The sequence below is a fragment of the Rhincodon typus genome, chromosome 16 (genome assembly GCF_021869965.1).
Source record: "Rhincodon typus isolate 14 chromosome 16, sRhiTyp1.1, whole genome shotgun sequence".
NCBI classification, from domain to species: Eukaryota; Metazoa; Chordata; class Chondrichthyes; order Orectolobiformes; family Rhincodontidae; genus Rhincodon; species Rhincodon typus.
The window spans coordinates 58,959,094-58,977,394 of NC_063347.1; the positions used below are offsets into that span (position 1 = coordinate 58,959,094).

General features: G+C 44.4%; 2 protein-coding genes across 3 annotated transcripts in view; both read right to left on the reverse strand.

Moving 5' to 3' along the window:
* LOC109916382 (protein SSUH2 homolog) overlaps window positions 1-15,163 on the reverse strand; it is a 51,407-nt gene extending 36,244 nt beyond the window's left edge. Inside the window, exons 1-2 of one of the 2 annotated variants that reach the window (XM_020516092.2) lie at window positions 14,878-15,163; window positions 4,863-4,924 (exon numbers count right to left, since the gene is read on the reverse strand). In XM_020516092.2, coding sequence (XP_020371681.1) covers window positions 4,863-4,924; window positions 14,878-14,900 — 85 coding nt within the window. In that variant the 5' untranslated portion in view covers window positions 14,901-15,163. Of the gene's footprint in view, window positions 1-4,862; window positions 4,925-6,483; window positions 6,581-14,877 lie in introns of those variants that run through there. The other variant, XM_048606327.1, reaches the window with a different exon arrangement.
* oxtra (oxytocin receptor a) overlaps window positions 1-18,301 on the reverse strand; it is a 460,437-nt gene that overhangs the window by 287,425 nt on the left and 154,711 nt on the right. The gene's annotated exons all lie outside the window — the stretch shown is intronic.

Below are 18,301 nucleotides of genomic sequence, written 5' to 3' on the forward strand. Positions count from 1 at the left end.
GGTTTAGTGGCAGCACAGCGGTTAGCACAGGGACCCAGGTTCAATTCCAGCCTCGGGTGACTGTCTCTATGGAGCTTGCATGTTTTCTCCCTGTCTCTGTGCCAGTTTCCTCTGGGTGCTCCGGTTTCCTACCACAGTCCAAAGGCATGCAAGTTAGGTGGATTGGCCATGCTAAATTACCCTTAGTGTTCAGGGATGTATAGATTAGGAGTGTTAGCCATGGGAAATGTGGGGCTACAGGTATAGTGTTTGGGGGATGGGGGATGGGGGATGGGGGATGGGGGATGGGTGGGATGCTCTTTGGTGGGCTTGTGTGGATTTGTTGGGCTGAATGGCCTGTCTCCACGCTGTGGGTTTTTCTATTGGGGAAAAAAAAACATTGCGTGGGTCTCTGGAGTAACATTCCAGTGATAATACCATGAAACCGTCACCTCCCCACCTCCATTTCTTTTCCGAAAAGCAATTGATGGTGGGGTGCCAATTAAGCCTCAATTATCAGCACTTGTCTGCTTGGATTTCCAACATCGCACAGCATCCTTGGCACAATTCAGCTCTTGGTTTCTTCAGCCCCTCATGTATGTTACTGAACAGCAGTGATACCCTCACACTCAAGCCCAATGGGAAGATTTGGGCTGTTGACCCTCATAGCATCTCCTTCAGGGAAGGAAACTGCCATCCTTACCTGGTCTGGCCTACATGTGACTCCTGACCCACAGCAATGTGGTTGACTCTGAACTGCCCTCTGGGCAATTAGGGATAGGCAATAAATGCTGCCCAGCCAACGATGCCCTCATTCCGTGAATGAATAAAGAAAAAAAAAGTATGTAGCATTGGATGGCTTAACATTAAATGTAAAGATGATTTAAAAATCAAATTTAGGTGGGTGAAATTCTGTTGCATAACAAGTTGTGCTTATATGTTAGACACAAGAACCCAAACACGGCTGCCCTCTGATAAAGCCACAATCGTCCAGCAATTAAGAGACCTGGTAAGCACAGACGAAATAAAAACCACAAAGGTTCAAACACCACCAAGGCAGTTTGAGAAAATAAAACTGGAAATAAAGTAAAAACCAAAAGAACTGTTGATGCTGTAAATCAGGAACTAAAACAGAAGTTGCTGGAAAAGCTCAGCAGGTCTGCCGGCATCTGTGAAGAAAAAAAATCCAGAGTTAAAGTTTCACGTCGGGTTCTGAGGAAGGGTCACCGGACCCGAAATGTTAACTCTGGATTTTTTTGCTTCACAGATGCCGCCAGACCTGCTGAGCTTTTCCAGCAACTTCTGATTTTGTTCCTGGAAATAAAGTAGGCTGGTATCAGTAAACGTGGCTGTGAAGCTGGTAGAATTATTGTTAAAAATCCAATTGGTTTAATGATTTCCTTCAGGGAAGGAGATCTGTCACACACATCTGCTCTTGTCTTGAGCCAACGCGGCTAATTCCCAATCGTCAATGAATAAACCCACCAAGCCAATTCAGTTGCATCCAAGTAGAGATGTCAATACATGGTAACCTCAGCAACAAGTTAAACCCAGCAGAAGCTTGATCTCTCATTAGGGAATGCATCGGGTAAAAGAGGATCACATGCTAACTTACCCACTCCTGCCTCCTGCTGGTTGCCATTGAGCATTGTTGGTAAAACCGTGGGGATAACTTATCAGGCTCAAGGCCTGACATTTTCCCCACTGTGACTCAATTTTGAGCCTGCAACATTTGTTGTGAACACCTCCAGCCAGTGAGAGGGCAGTGGGGGTGAGACCTGTGACAGTGGTGGGGTGGGGACACAGAAGCTCCTTGATGGGGGCCAGGGGGCAAAAGAGAAGCCTGTGAGAATTGGTGGGGGAGCACAGAGATCTACAATGGCCATTATTGGCCCGGAGCTTGCAACCGCAAAAATTTCACCTGAAAACGTAGGGTCCTGACCCTCCACTTTGGGAAGCACTACGCCAGGTCCACAAGAACGATCCCAGAATTTAGTCCAGCAAATCCTTAAGGGGTTGGAGAAGTGTAGCAACGATTTCATGCTCCTATCCACGACTCGCAATCTTCAGAAACGAAGGTCCTCACCAGTAGGAGAAACCCAACTTGAGGAATTAGCCCTTCACTTCAATATTCAATGGCCATTTATCCTGGAGAAACAGTCTCCACAAGCCATTTAAAGCAGGAAATTGTGATGGGTATACTGTCTGTCACCACAACAGCTCCACAGTTGGCTTCCCAGAAAGGCAACTGCAGTAAAGGGGAACTCTTCTTTCTGTTCATCCTCTCTACTTTCAGAGGGTTTAACTACATTAGTTTAGAGGCTGGTGTTAAACCTACGAATAAACTGGGGAAATATAGCTGGGAGTAGGTTTCTCTAGAGACTTCAGTTGCTGACTTCAACTATTGCCTTGACAAAAACATTCAGACACCTTATTCCTGACAGTAACAACCACGTTTTCATAATTCCCCTCCATGTTCTTATAAGCAAATTCCCAGCCAGAAAAAGAAATACCTCAAAAGATTGAGAGATCAACCTCTCAGACAATAGCTATCTGTTGAACACAATGCTTGAGAGATAGTAGGAACTGCAGATGCTGGAGAATCTGAGATTTTCCTGCTCCTCTGATGCTGCTTGGCCTGCTGTGTTCATCCAGCTCCACACCTTGTTATCTCACAAAGCTTGAGGTTGTTTTGAGTCCAGACCACACGGTTTAGCAACCAACTTAGAACAAACCACGCAGCTTATTCAATGTGAAATGTATGCACAGTTGGGGGAGACAGTGTTTTTTACAAAAAAAAACACCATTTTGTTTGCCCGCATGTACCAACCACAAATTTCTGTCATTAGCTTTACTGTAACAGACTCAGGCAATGTAATAAGATAAATCCACAAGGCTGCCTGGTTTCTGCTTCTTCTGTAATGTTCTCGAGTCCAGTTAGATTTTAGTGGGTTGCAAGTCATGCTTAAGTTCGAACAGTGCATCAAGTGTAACCAGAATTAGAATTTCCCTTCTCTGACCCCACTCACGTTTTTACAATCTCAGGGTGATGAAAGATCCAATTTATCAGGAAAGGACGAACAGCCTGGGTATCTTTTCTTTTAAATAAAAAAGGTGGGGGTTGGGCTTAATGAGAGGACTTTAAAAATTACAATAGTGTTGATAGAGTAGTTACAAGGAGGAAGCTTCTTTCTGAGGGGGTACAGCAAACTCCAACCTCATCAACATTTTAGAATTCGGAAGAAGCATCTTTACCCAAAGAGCGATGAGAATGGAGAACTCGTTCTCACAGCGAGTGGTTAAAGCGAATAGCTTAAGGAGAGGCTGAGGGAGGAGATGATCATGGTGATAAGATTGAGGTGAGAAAGGATGGGAGGGAGGATCACCAGCACCCTTTGATTACTCCCAATGACCAGTTTCTGTGCCCTATGTGCGACTAAGACGTGGCTAAACGTGTTGGCAGTGCCCCAGGCAGGGGATCACTTCCCTAACTCGGAAGCCATTTAGCAGTGTACTTCGTTGTCCCCCCCAAGAAGGTGTTGGCTCCTCACACGGTTCACTGCTGCTGGTGACCCAACAGTCTCTCTCCTGGGTAGCCACTGTTCACACCGGAGTCTTGGAGAGCAGGTCAGCTAGATAGGCGGCTGTAAGGGAGGGGAAAGCCTGGGGTATCACAGCCCTGCTTCATCCAGTCATCATCCACCACATGTAAGGACTGTTGGTTAGTCATCAGGGGAGGGAGAGAGCGAGAGAGAGAGCCCTAGTCAGTTCTACCACCATGAAAACCACACAAGCTGCTCTACTCAAATCTCTCCTCCATTTGAGCACAGCGGATGTCCCTTCTCTCACTCTAAATGACAAAGCACTCACTAAAGATTTCATGCTCTGCTGCTCCAAGTTCTCGTTAGCAAGCACAGATCCCCACACCTCCTCATCCACAATAGATGGCTGTATCTTCAGTTGTCTAAACTCTGGAATCCCTTTCTCTGCTTCTTTATTTCTCTTTCCACCTCTAACATGTTCTTTAAACTTATCTTTCCGAATAAACTTCAGGTTACCAGCTCTAACGCCTCCTTACACGACTTGGTGTCGAACCTTGTTTGGTAACGTTCCATGGAAGTGCCTTGGGATGTCGTACTGCAGTAAAGGAGCTATATAAATGCAGGTTGTTGTAGTGACAGGCCAGCCACATGCACATCCTCACTCTGCATTGCCCTATTATACCTCACTGTCCCCCAGGAATGCACCATAGAATCCCTACAGTGGGGGAAGCAGGCCATTCAGCCCATACCATCGCTCCAAAGAGCATCACACCCAGACCCAACCCCCTACCCTATCCCTGTATTTCCCATGGCTAATCCACCCAGCCCGTATATCCCTGGACAGTATGAACAATTTAGCATGGCCAATCCACATAATCTGCGCAATTTTGGACTGTGGGAGGAAACCGGAGCACCCAGAGGAAACCCACACAGACACGGGGAGAAAGTGCAAACTCCACACAGACAGTCACCCGAGGGTGGATCTGAACCCGGGTCCCTGGCACTGTGAGGCAGCAGTGCTAACCGCTGAGCCACCGTGCTGATCCATCACAGCTCTGTGACCATTCCTTGAACAGGACACTCCTGCAAAACAAGTTTGCCATCACTCAAGTTCAATGCTGCAACTGGTTAGAAAATAATGTGGAAAATATTTCATTAAATGTTCCCACTGAATTTCCTTGTAGCCGGTCACACAGAACTCACTGAAAGGCTAATAGCAGGATCAGAGATTCCCAGTAAACCACCCACAACTACCACTGATGTGCTTTCTGAGAGTGTCCGTCCACACACATAGTGGCCATTTAACACTTATAAAGAATTCAGACCGAGCCGAGGTTTTACCTGAAGCTGCTGGATCAGCCTCTGGTGGCATGGATCCATAGCTGTCCCTGGGTCCAGTGGCACTGAAACAGAAATACAGGAATTCATCAGCATGAAGTGAAGAAGCTTACCGCACTCATCCACATCACTCATACAACCAGCTCGATCTGGAGACACGCAAGAAAAACCATTCCTTTTTATGACAAGTATTTCCTACCATCTACCAAAAGAGAAGTGCTATCACAGGGATCTTAAAAGAAGCAAAATATGCTTGCATTTATACACAAGCTCGGGATGTTCCAGAGCACTTTGTTGCTGCAATGCAGGAGTTAATTTGCGCTTTGCAAGATCCCACATATAGGAATGGAGTAAATGGTCCAGTAAAATATTTAGGAGACGTTCGTTCAAGCTCAAATATTAGCCAGGATACTGGGGAAGATCCACCCTGTCCGTCATATATAGGTAACCAAAGACCCCTCCCACCTCCTCCAACCTCTTCTGTCCAGCAGAAGATACAAAAGCTTAAATACATGTACCAACAGATTCAAGAACAGCTTCTTCCCCACTGTAATTGGATTTCTGAATGGACCTCTCAAATTTTAAATTTAATGTTCACCTTGCTCTTTGGGCACCTTCCCTGCACCGTTGTATTCCTTGCTCGGTTCTAATACCCTTATTTGGTGTAATCTGCCTGTACTGCATACAAAACAAAACCTTCCACTGTACCTAGGTACACATGACAATAATAAATCAAATCAAATACTGCATTAAAGGAAAACTAGATAAGCATGCTGAAGAAAAAGGAAAGACAAATTTATTAATGGGTTTATTGAAGAATGGTAGGAGAAGATCGGGGTGGACCTGTTGAGTGTGTTTGATAAGGCTGAGTGTACTTTCCAGTGTGAGAAGATGTTTTGCAAACATGCAAGGGAGAAAATGAGGCTTCCGTCTAATGTCTTAGGTCTGGGTTTGAATCCAGCTCAAACTGATACGCTGCAAAAACCTCATCCTGCCACTACTCCAGTTTCAAACCTGTTCCCAATGATCACAAACCCACAGCAACCACTCAACATGCAGCAGAAGGTTACCAAGGTGGCAGAGATACAAATGCAACTCCATTGTCCCTGGGGGACAGGTTCTCCTGAATTTGCGATGGATGTACGTGGTCAGGTAACGTGCGAGGATCTTCACCCAGCATCTAACCTTTACTCGACCTAACCAGGATATGATGGGATTGTAGAGTCAGGGATCTTTCTGTTAACTGACCCCAGTTGCTGTATTCTATACTTTGGTACCAGTTGTGGCTCAGTGATAGCACTCCTCACTCAGAGTTAAAGGGTTTTGGATTGGAGTCCCACTCTAAAGGCAAGAGCGTGTATTCCAGGTTGACACTCCAGGGAGTGCTGCATTGTCGGAGATATTGTTTTTCAAATGGGATGCTAAACTGGATTTAAGGTACGTGCAAGAGATCTTCTGCGACATATTTACAGATAAAGCAGGTGACCGTTTGTTGGTGTTTACCCCTCAATGATCTCACATCAGTTATCTGGTTAGATCACAAAGCAGTTTGTGGGAACTTGGTGAGTGCAAATTGGCCATTGTGTTTCCCAGGCTATAACACTGAGTAAACTTCCAAAAGTACCTCATTGTCAGTAAAGTGGTTTGGGGTGCCCAGAGGTCATGCATGTGTTTCTGGGTCGTTCTGACCTAGCGTGTTCCAGTTCCATTTTCCAGGAAAACATCTGAACCGAGCTGGAAATCGTGAAAACAGGAAAATATGTGTTGAAAACCAAGTTGGGCACAGGAAGGAAGAAGACAGGAAAAGCTATAAAGGTGAAGGGGAAGGACATCAAGAAATTGATCAAAAGTACAAAGAAGGAGAAAAGAGGCAGAAAATATAAATCATGGTAAGTGCGAGGTGTTTACTTAGAAGTGAAAATATGAGAACGCAATAATGAGTTTAGAATTGAAAAGCTGAAAAACAGGACTGGCCTCTTTGTGACTTCATGTCTCTCCCTATTTCTAGAACTTGCACCAAATCTCTCCTTTGAACTTTGCATTCCTCTAGTCTAGATTCCTGCGCACCCACATATACATGTGTGAACAAGAATAGGGCACTTGGCCCTTTGAGCTTGCTCTGCCATTCAATAAAATCATGGCTGATCTGATTTTAACCTCACCTGTATTAGTACAGCACACCTCCAATAATATAGAAATCCAAAATCTATCCACCCCCACATTGAAATATTTGAAGATTCTGCACACGCTAGCTTTTGAGAAACGGAGTTCCAAAGACTCACAACTCTCAGAGGCAAATACTTTCTCCTCATCTGTCTTAAATGGGCAATCCTTGATTTTTAAATGCTTAGTTCTAGATTCTCGCAAGAGGAAATATCCTCTCCATATTCACCCAGCGAAATCTCCTCAGGATCTTATATATTTCATTTCAGTCACCTCTGACTCTTCTAATCTCCAAAGGATACAGTCTAGTCTTCTGGTGTTTCCTCATAAGGCAATCCACACATTTCAGGTATCTTCCATAGATGTGGAAATAGGCCATTCAGCCCATCGAGTTCACACTGACCCTCTGAAGAGCATCTCACCCAGACCTACCCCATCCCTATAATCCTGCATTTCCCCTGGCTAACCCACCTAGCCTGCACATGCCTGCATACCACGGGCAACTTAGCATGGCTAATCCACTTAACGTGCACATCTTTGGACTGCGGGAGAAAACCGGAGCACCCGTAGGAAACCCACGCAGACACGGGGACAGTGTGCAAACTCCACACATACAGTCGCCTGAGGGTGGAATCCAACCCGGGCCCTGAAAAAAGAATGCAAAAAAAAAACACAACTGGACTGCAGAAAACTAAAACATTGGACTGCATTGATACGTTGCCTTTCGATTAGACAATCCATAACCAGTCATGTCTACTCGTCACGCAAGGCTTCAAGTGTACCATCTTTCTCCCTAAAGTCACCAGGGCATGAGAGGTAAGTAATTGGAGTCACCCTCCCAGAGATCCTATTCATCCTGGACCTTTGCTTTCTGCGTAATCATTATGTGGAACTTTGTCAATCCTGGGACTTTACTCTCTTAAGAGGACGAGGAGGGATTTGATGGAAGTTTCCAAATTCCCACTGAGGAGAATTTTGATCCAGGAGTTCTTCTTCGAGTCAAAAATTAAGTATTAGGGAATGCATTTATAGTAAAAAGCCTCAAAGGGCATGTAAGAAACGTAGGGGGTGAGCAGGAAAAAGAGAAGCAAGTGTGCAAACAAATGTCAAAAATGTAAAAATATTAGATCGATAACAGTTGGGAATTTAAATTACTCTTCTATAGCACTGGTGGGAGCAGTCAGAAACAGGATAAAGGGCCAGAAGGGTGAAGAATTCCTAAAGTCTCCACAGGACATTTTAGGCATTAAGCAAGGAAGCAGTGTTGGAACTAGTTCCAGAAAATGAAGGAGGGCAATTGGCAGAACAATTGGCTAATGTGATCAGAAACTAATTATGTTTAAAATTGTTACAGAAAAGGACAATGAAAATATAGCCAATTGGAAGAGATCCAATTTCAGTGAATTGGGAAAGGATTTGGAATGGGGAAACTGGAAACATAGATTGGCCAATAAACCAACGAATCAGCAATAAAAAGTTTTCACATTGATACAAATCAAGCATATTCCCAGAAGAAGATGGCAGCCCGATGGCACAAAATTAGTTCTTATTTGGGGGAAGAATAGGCACCCAGCACAAATTTGTTAAAATATGCCTGATTAGCCTGATCTGTGCTCACTTAGCCCCATCATGTTTGCTCCAGTTCTATTACCCAATGCATTTTCTCCATATTTTTCCCACGTCATTTCTATCCAAAAAAAAAATCATCCAATTCTCTCTGGAATGCAAATGCAATAAATGTTACAGAGATGGAATTTCAAAAAATAATTGATGAAGTACCACTTTTATTTTCCAAAGTACTCAGGTGGAATATAGAAGTACATGACATTAAACATGACAGTGGTAACCTGGTTAGGTAAGGTAACTGATTAAGGGAAAGATGTAAAAAGTTGTGATAAACAGATATCTTTACTATTAGAAATTAAAAATAAAACCCTTCAGGAGTCAGAAATAGATATTTTTTTTAAATAACTGGGGCTTGAGTACAGAAAGTACAATTGTGAAATTTGCAGATAATGCAAAATGTGGCACCACAGTGCATGGTGAGGAAGTGAGTGGCTGACATCAGGAGGACATGGACAGACTCACGGTACGTGCAACTTGTTGCAGTTTTTGCTCTGGATTCAGTTGTGTTGACACTGTAAACTAACATCTGTTTTCTGCCAAGAGTTCAGAGTGTGGTTTACACTGTGATAATGACCAAATAATCTGTTCTTGATCTTGTGTAAGAGCTGCACATTGGGAAAAGATGGTAAAAGTGACACTATTCCGAGGTCAGGAAGGAAGATGTTTAACAGCAGAGAGAACTATAGTGTACTGTCACAAATCTTTAAAGATAGCTGGGAAAATCAATAAGAAAGTATATGAGATCTCTGGCCTTGTGAAAAGAAGCACTGAACACAGAAACAAGGCAGTCATGCTAAAGCTTGATAAATTGACAGGGATTTCCAAAGTTGTAACTCAGAGCATTTAAGACGTTTTAGAGTTTGATCATTAATTTGTTATATTTGGGTGCCCCTAAATTGCCTGTCTATGCCTCAAGTCCTGCATAGCTGTGTGAAAGGATTCTTTGTCGTGTTGCAAGATGTCATGCATCCATTGTGGGAGATGCCATGTTAAACATGCACATTGGAAATGTACATTCTCATATCTTGTGGCACCATTCTGAAGTTATGAAGGATCTTTTTCCCCCCTCAGCTGATGCCATTAACTTTTTAAAAGTAATTTTGTTTTTTGTTAGAAGAAATTTACATCATTAGAATGGATAAGCTGGTTTCCAAATGGAACATTTCTATATTTAATGTAACCAAAATGGTTTGTCTCTCTAGGCGTACCTGAGGTATTAATGCTATGTGAATAGGCCACTGGATTATCCTAGATAAATTGAATTTAGCCCCTACTGTTACCTCGGAAGCACTTAATTGACTGCTTGATGATAATCGAGAGCTCTTCATAACTGAAACTCTGAAATGGTAAAATCACATCCAGGATTCGTGCTTTTTTCAAATCAGAATACTCTTGGACCATATGATGGCAGGAAGATCTGTTTTTGTCTAATTTGGTCTTTCTAATTGCAGGGATGATGGACGTAAGCTGAATGAATGTCCCGGCTGGACAATGTGCATGTCTGCTTGTATTAAAGCTTTATACATGTCAGTGAGTTATTCCTGAAAGTGACATACACGAGTATATTGCTAATGTAAATTAAAGCAGCATCATGAAAGGTGTTTAAAATAATTGTCAGGAACATATAAATCCTGGAGCTTATTTCTGTGAAACTAAACTCGAGAGAATAAGACATTTTGTATTTACGTCATGGGGGATGAAGTGTCTCACAGGGACATGAGAGAAAATGACACAATGGTGCAAGGAGATATTAGGGCAGATAACCAGAAGCATGGTCAGTGAAGTAGGTTTTGAGGAGTGTGTGAAACGAGGATCAAGGGATTGACAGTGGGAAAGATTTAGGAAGCAAATTCCACAAATTAGGGCCCTTAAAACTGAAAGCATTGTGGCCAATGATACAGTCATCAAAATCTAAGATGCTCCAAATGCTAAAATTAAAGGAAATCTCTGAGGATTGTGGGATCAGAGGAAATTAGAGGGAGGAAGGAGTGAGGGAGTGGAGAAATTTGAAAACCAGGATGAGAATTTTAAAACCAAAATGTTGCTTGACTGGGAGCCAGAGTTGACTGGGGTTATTGGTGAACACAGCTTACTGCGAATGAAGACATGGGCAGCAGAGTTTTGCATAACCTCAAGTTTATGAAGGACAGAATGCAAGAAGGTTTCCATGATTGTGTGGGAATAGTCATAACTGGCAATATTAAAGGCATATATGTGTTCAGCAACGTATGAGCTGAGATGGGGTGGTCAAGTAATGTACTGGCATTGGAGGCAGTCTAGAGAAGGTCCACTAGGTTGATACCAGGTATGGAGGGCCTGTCTTATGAGGAGAGGTTGAGCATTTGTTGGAATTTGGAAGAATGATAGGTGACCTGATTGAAACATATAAGATTCTGAGGGGCCTTAATAGGACAGATGCTGAAGGGTAGTTTCCCCTTGTGGGAGAGTCTAGGACAAGAGGGCATCGTCTCAGAATAAGGGGTCACACATTTAAGACCGAGATGAGGAAGAATTTCTTCTCTCAGAGGATAGTTCCTCTGTGAAATTCTTTATCACAGAGGGCTGACGAGGCTGCGTTAAATACAATCGAGACTGAGGTAGACTGATTTTGTTTAAACCAGTGCGGGAATCCAGGGTAGCGGGGAGAAAGCAGGAAAGTGGAGTTGAGGATTATTAGAGCAGCCATGAACTTATTGAATGGTGGAGCAGACTCGATGGGCTGAATGGCCTACTTCTGCTCTTAAGGTCTCATGATCTTGACCATGTGGAAGGACAAAAGCAGCACAGACATACGAACACCATCACCTCCAAGCCATGTACCATCATGATTTGGCTGCTCCTTCACTGTTGCTGGGTCAAAATCCTGGATGTCCCTTCCCAACAGCATCGACCCCACAAGGAGTCCAGTGGTTCAAGAAGGCGGCTGACCAACCCCCTTCTCCAGGCTGGTTAAGGACAGTAATAATATGATGCCTACATCCCATAATAAAAGTTAAAAAAAAAATCACTAGTTAAGCCTCAGTTCTGGAGTTTAAATCTGGGCATCAAACATTAGTACAGACATTAAAGGTCTCAGAGAGGCTACAGATGAGGTTAACCAGGATGAAAGAGCACAGTTATGTGCAGTGCCGCTTGCAGCAGTGAAGGTTAAGAGAAAATCCAATAGGAGGTATTCCTAATTATGAGGGGGCTTTAATATAGTAAATAGGAAGAAACTGTCCTCTGGAGAAAGGAATCGGTACAAAAAGTTATAGATTTAAAATAATTGACAAAAAAGATACACAAGGACTATTTTTTGTTCATACAGAGGTTTGTTGGGATATGAAATACATGATGTGGAAGTGTGTTATGGTACATTCCGTACAGATTTCCAAAAGGCAATTGGTTATGAACTTGAAGCAGACAAGTTGAGACTTGGGCCTGTGTTTCAAAGAACAGGCTCAAACTCGATTGGCTGAACAGCTTTCTTCTGTGCTGTAAGAATCTGTATTTCATCCCCGCAGTTGGTGTACCTACATTCTATTTGGAAAGCCTGTTTATTTATCAATTTACAAGAAGATGATATTTACCATAGTGGGGCTTTTCCTTTTAAAAATCAGACTTATTTTGGGCAACCAGGGGAAGTTGTTCACTTCCGCATGTAAATCAGAGGCAGAGGAAGAGAGACGTGAACTTAGAGAGAAATGGGCAAAAAAAAGGGCACAAACATGCAGAGAAACAAAGTGAGAGAGACGCATAGTTAGAAATGAGCACAGTCAGCCACACAAACACGAACAGATAGAGGTAATTTAGCATTTCAAAGACCTTTGAGAAATGTGCACAATAGCCCCATAACTCAGCGTGTCAGCTGTAGTTCAATGGTTTGCACTTTACTCTCTGAATCAAACAGGGTGGGTTCATGTTCCACTCTGTGACTGGACCATTAAACTGAGTCTGACACTTCAGAGCCATATTGAGTGGGGGCTGCACTGTTAGAAATGTTACTTTTCGAACTGAGACATTAAACAGATTCAAGAGGTGTTACACAAGTGCAGTTCTTTTAAAAAAAAAGATAGCAACGGGACTAATGCAGGGAGTAGAACCTCAAGGGGGGCCTAGCTATTCTGGCATTTTTCTCTCAAACAGCCAGTAAAGATGAGATTTGGTAGAGTAGTTCAGATGGGAGTACACAGAGCTGAAATAGGTTTTGCTGCAGTGTAGTGTTCATGAAGAAATGGTCAAGGTTTCAAAGGAGAAAGTAATGCTGTCTGAAACTAGGGTTACATTGTATATATGTGAATGGATGGAGTGTAGGTAATAAGATTGGGAGACATAGGTATAAATTGGATTATGGGATTATGATGTTGTGGTGATAACGGATACCTGGTTGAAGAAAGGGCAGGTGTAGGTGTTAAATATTCCTGGCTGCAAGTGTGTTCAGTAAAGATAGTAAAAGATAAAAGAGGGATGTTTTGGTTAAGGAGAGCATTGTAGCACTGAAGAAAGAGGATATTTCAGAGGGTACATGGGCAGAATTGATTTGACCAGAGCTGAGGAATAAGAAAGGTACACTACATTGTTCAGTGTAGTCACAGAGTTGTACAGCATGGAAACAGGCAATTCACTCCAACTCAACATCCATACTGACCAGATATCCTAAATTAATCTAGTCCCATTTGCCAGCATTTGGCCCATATCCCTATTAAACCCTTCCTATTCATGTACCCATCCAGATGCCTTTTAAATGTTGCAATTGTACCAGCCTCCACCACTTCCTCTGGCAGCTCATTCCATATACACACCACTCTCTGTGTGAAAATGTTGCCCTTGGGTCCCTTTCAAATCTTTCCCCTTTCACCTTAAACCTATACCCTCTAGTTTTGGACTCCCACCCTCAGAAAAGACCATTGCTATTCACCCTCTCTATGTCCCTCATGATTTTATAAACCTCAGTAAGGTCACTCCTCAGCCTCTGACGCTCCAGGGAAAATAGCCCCAGTCTATTCAGCTTCTCCCTGTAGCTCAAACCCCCCAACTGCAACAACATCCTTGTAAATCTTTTCTGAAACCTTCCAAGTTTCACAACATGTTCCTATAGCAGGGAGACTAGTGGGAAGAATGTAAGAGAACAATCTGCAAGGAAACAATAAAGATGTGAAAATATCACAGTGCAGGTATAATGGGCTGGGTGGGCTATAATTACCCACAGGTAGATTGGGATAGTTGCAGTGTAAGGGAAGGCCACTTTGTGTTCCGGAGAATTTCCAGCAATATTAAGTGTTCAGTTCAGTAAGAAAGGAGGCACTACTAGACCTGGTTCTTGGGAATGAGGCAGGTCAAGTAGATCAAGTGTCAATGGAGGAACATTTGGAGGACAGCCATAAAAATAAATGTTTATAATCAACCTGTCCAGACGTGTTATGACACACCTCCAAAGCAGGTGGGACTTAAACCCAGAGCCTTCTGGCTCAGAAGCAGGGACACCACCATCGCTTCACAAGAGCCTCCTTAAGTGATAACTATATAGGGGCTAGGATGACAGTGGGGCATCCTGAGGGTACTGGATAGTGATTGGAACAGACACAATGTGCAGGATTATGGGGAAAAGGCAGGAATTTGGCACTAAGTCGGTGAGACGGCGCAGACACGACGGCCTCTTTTGCACCGCTTTACAATTCAGTGATACTTGAACATATTGATCTTCCCACACCCCGCAGGCGGAATCCAAACCAAAGCAGGATCAATCTTGTCTGCCACCCATATAAAATTTCGCACGCCTCAAAGCAGTTTTCTAGCCAATGGATACTGAGAAATAACTATTTCTTTGCAGGGCCCCGTGTAGTTTCCTGATGGAATGCACACAATAATAATAACTTCCAAACGTGTGCAGACCCCATGCCTCCGCGGGTCTAAGGTGCCGCCTGTTCGCACTGACACTGGTCTGCTCGGTCAGACACAGCTGGAAGCCTGGAGCCCAGTGTCTATCGCTGTCACCCTGTTGCACTGACCCTGCTCAGGCCGAGGCTACCACTCGGGTACAATAACAACAGCGGCGGACAGACTTCGAAAAACGTCTGAACCTGCTCCTCCTGTTGCATTTTGCAGTCGGACCGGAGCTTGCAACAACTAAAATAAAAACTAGGGGCAGAAAACCAGCTTTTCATAGCAGCCAGGGGCTCTGTCAGCACAACGCGGAGATCTGAAGCTGTACCGAGAAAGTTGTTCTACCGTTCGAGTGTGTGTGTTTTACCTGAGCAGTGCTTGTTTTTCCATTCTTTTAGGCCTTCTTCAGTCGGTGTCCCCTCTCCTCTCTGTCCAAGACCCGAGTCAGTTTCGATTTCTCGCTGACCCCGCAAACGCTTCCTTTCCACCTCTTCGCTCACTCCTTCCTTTCGCCAAAGCAGCCTCTCAGAACTGTAATTAAATATTCAGGGCAGGCTCAAATCTCAAGCACTTGTCAAAAGGCGGAACAGCGGAAGTGATCTTACTCAACCCGCCCCAGTAAATTTTACACAGCAGTTCTGCCCAATTTTGTCCGTGTCTTTAAAAGACGCACGGTGCCGACGCACCGCGGGCATCCTCCTAAGCCCACTTCGTGCCCTCGCACACGTTGCCACTCTCGTGGGTGGGCAGTGTAACTATTTGGATGCTGGGGGCATCACAGTTACAGCCAGGGCTAGCCCTGGCACATCTCCACACATGGACGGAGATTCTAGACAGAGAGCAGGACACCAAATCCCACCACCACCCCACCCCACGCTGAGACTGTTCAGCCCATTGCAATGATATCCCAGTAACATTCGCACCGCATAAATGCCAGGCTATGCCCATCACCAATAAGAGATAATCTAACCATTGCCTCTTGACATTCAAAGGTGTCACCATCACTGAATACTCTACTACCAATATGCTGGGATTACCACTGACCCAAAATGAATCTGGACTCACCACATAAATACGGTGGCTACAAGAGCAGGTCGGAGGCTAGGAATACTGTAGCGAGTAACACACCTGATTCCCCAAAGCCTGTCCACCATCTACAAGGCACAAGTCAGGAGTGTGATGGAATACTCCCCACTTGCCTGGATGGGTGCAGCTCCAACAACACTCAAGAAGCTTGACACCATCCAGGACAAAGCAGCCGCTTAATTGGCACCACATCCACAAGGATCCACTCCCTCCACCACCGACGCTCAGTAGCAGCAGTGTGCACTATCTACAAGATGCACTGCAGGAATTCATCAAAGTTGCTCAGACAGCACCTTCCAAATCCAGGACCACTTGCATCCCGAGGGACAAGGACAGCAGATACATGGGAATGCCACTGTCTGCAAGTTCCCCTGCAAGCCACTCACAATCCTGACTTGGAAAGATATAATGATTCCTCAGTGTCGCTGGGTCAAAATCCTGGAATTTCCTCTCTAATAGCATTGTGGGTCAACACACAGCAGGTGGACTGCTGTAGTAAGGCAGCTTACCACCACCTTTTCAAGGGCAACTAGGGACGGGTAATAAATGCTGGCCAGCCAGTGATGCCCACATCCCACAAAAATGAAATAAACCCAAGGGGACACAGTGGGCACATTGTACTGAAACAACTCCTAGTAATGACTTACTGCCCCATTCCAGTGGCTTGTGATTGGCTATCACCAGGCAGTCAGATTATCCAGGCCAACCAGGTGACGAAAATAGTCAATTTGGGTTCCATGACGTGAGACCAAAGGAGCAACTGGTGCATGGGGTCAGAGGACATGGGTGAGGTCTCAGATGAATACTTCTCATCTGTATTGTAGATAATGTCCCAGACGCCATCATCACCATCCCTGTATATGTCCTGTCCCATTGGCAGGGCAGACCCAGCAGAGACGGTGGCACAGAGGTATACAGTAAGGAGGGAGCCCTCAGCATTGACACTGGACACCATGAAGTCTCATGGTTTCAGGTTAAACGTGGGCAAGGAAACCTCCAGCTGATTATCATGTACCATTCTCCCTCAGCTGATACATCGGTACTCCTCCATGTTGAACACCACTTGGAGGAAGCACTAAGGGTGGCTGAATGTACTCTGGCTGGGGGATTTCAACGTCCACCACCAAGAGTGGCTCAGCGGCAGTACTACTGATCGAGCAGGTCGGGTCGTAAAGGACATAACTGCTAGACTGGGTCTTTGGCAGGTGGTGAGGGATCTAACAAGAGGGAGAAACATACTTGACCTCATCCTTACCAATCTGCCAGCTGCAGATGCATCTGTCTATGATAGTATCAGGAAGAGTGATCATCGCACAGTCTTTGTAGAGACAAAGTCCCACTTTCACATTGAGAATATCCTCCATTGTGTTTTGCAGCTCTGTCACCGTGCTCAATGGGACAGACTTCGCACAGATCTAGCATCTCAAGACTGGGCATCCATGAGGTGTTGTGGGCCGTCAACAGCGGCAGAACTGTACTCCAACACAATCTGTAACCTCATGGCCCAGCATATCCCCCACTCAACCATTACCATCAAGCCAGGGGATCAACTCTGGTTCAGTGGAGAGTGCAGGAGGGCATGCCAAGGGCAGCACTAAGTGTACCTGAAAATGAAATGTCAACCTGGTGGAGCTACCAAACGGGACTACCTGCGCGCCCAACAGCTATTCTCTGTTACAGTTTGAACAAGTTGCAGACAACTCTGACCAGAATGTTATGAATGAATTTGCCCAGGTGTCCCACAATACCAAAGCGGTCAAATCAATATGAACATAAGCTGGTACCAATTCAAAACAGTGCTACTTTATTAGGAATAAAATTACAGTAATCTTTCATACTAAACATACTGTCCCTAATCCTGTTTGACCCCTTAAGGTTACAATACTTCCCAAGTCTCTTGTGGCTCTGTCTCTGGATCTGCAAAGCTGCTTTCTCTCTCTCTCTCCCTGGATGGTCAGCTGGTCTCTGCCTCTTGCCATGCTGGTCTCCTCAGAAGGCCTCAGACGATTCCAAGAGAGGTGTCCAAGAGAGAGATTTGCAGGTGAACTCTGTTTTTGTAACTTTTAGGTGATTTTCTGGAATTTTCTATAGTTCTGGATGGTCAGGGAGATACACTTAATAAAAACCGGAAGAACTGTGGATGCTATAAATCAGGAACAAAAACAAAGTTGCTGGAAAAGTCTAGCAGGTCTGGCAGCATCTGTGAAGGAAAAAACAGAGTTAACACTTCGGATCCGGTGACCCTTCCTCAGAACAGAAATACATTTAATTCTTTTAAACAAGAGTCAATCATTGAGGTGGCATGTTACTGTCAGTTTCTTTGTGTGGTAGGATCCAGTGCCTTTCTGTCTGGTCTGTACTTTATTTAGTAGATATGTTGTTGGGGATATCTGTGTAGAATAAAACATTTTCTGAATAAGGGTCCTGACCCAAAACATCAACTTTCTTGCTCCTCTGATGCTGCCTGGCCTGCTGTGTCCCTCCAGCTCCACGCTGTGTTATCTCTGACTCCAGCATCGGCAGTTCTCACAACCTCAGAATAAAACTCAGAGACAGTAGGAACTGCTGATGCTGGATTCTGAGATAACAAGGTGTAGAGCTGGATGAACACAGCAGGCCAGGCAGCATCAGAGGAGCAGGAAAGCTGAGCTGACGTTTTTTCTGAAGAAGGGTCTAGGCCCGAAACGTCAGCCTTCCTGCTCCTC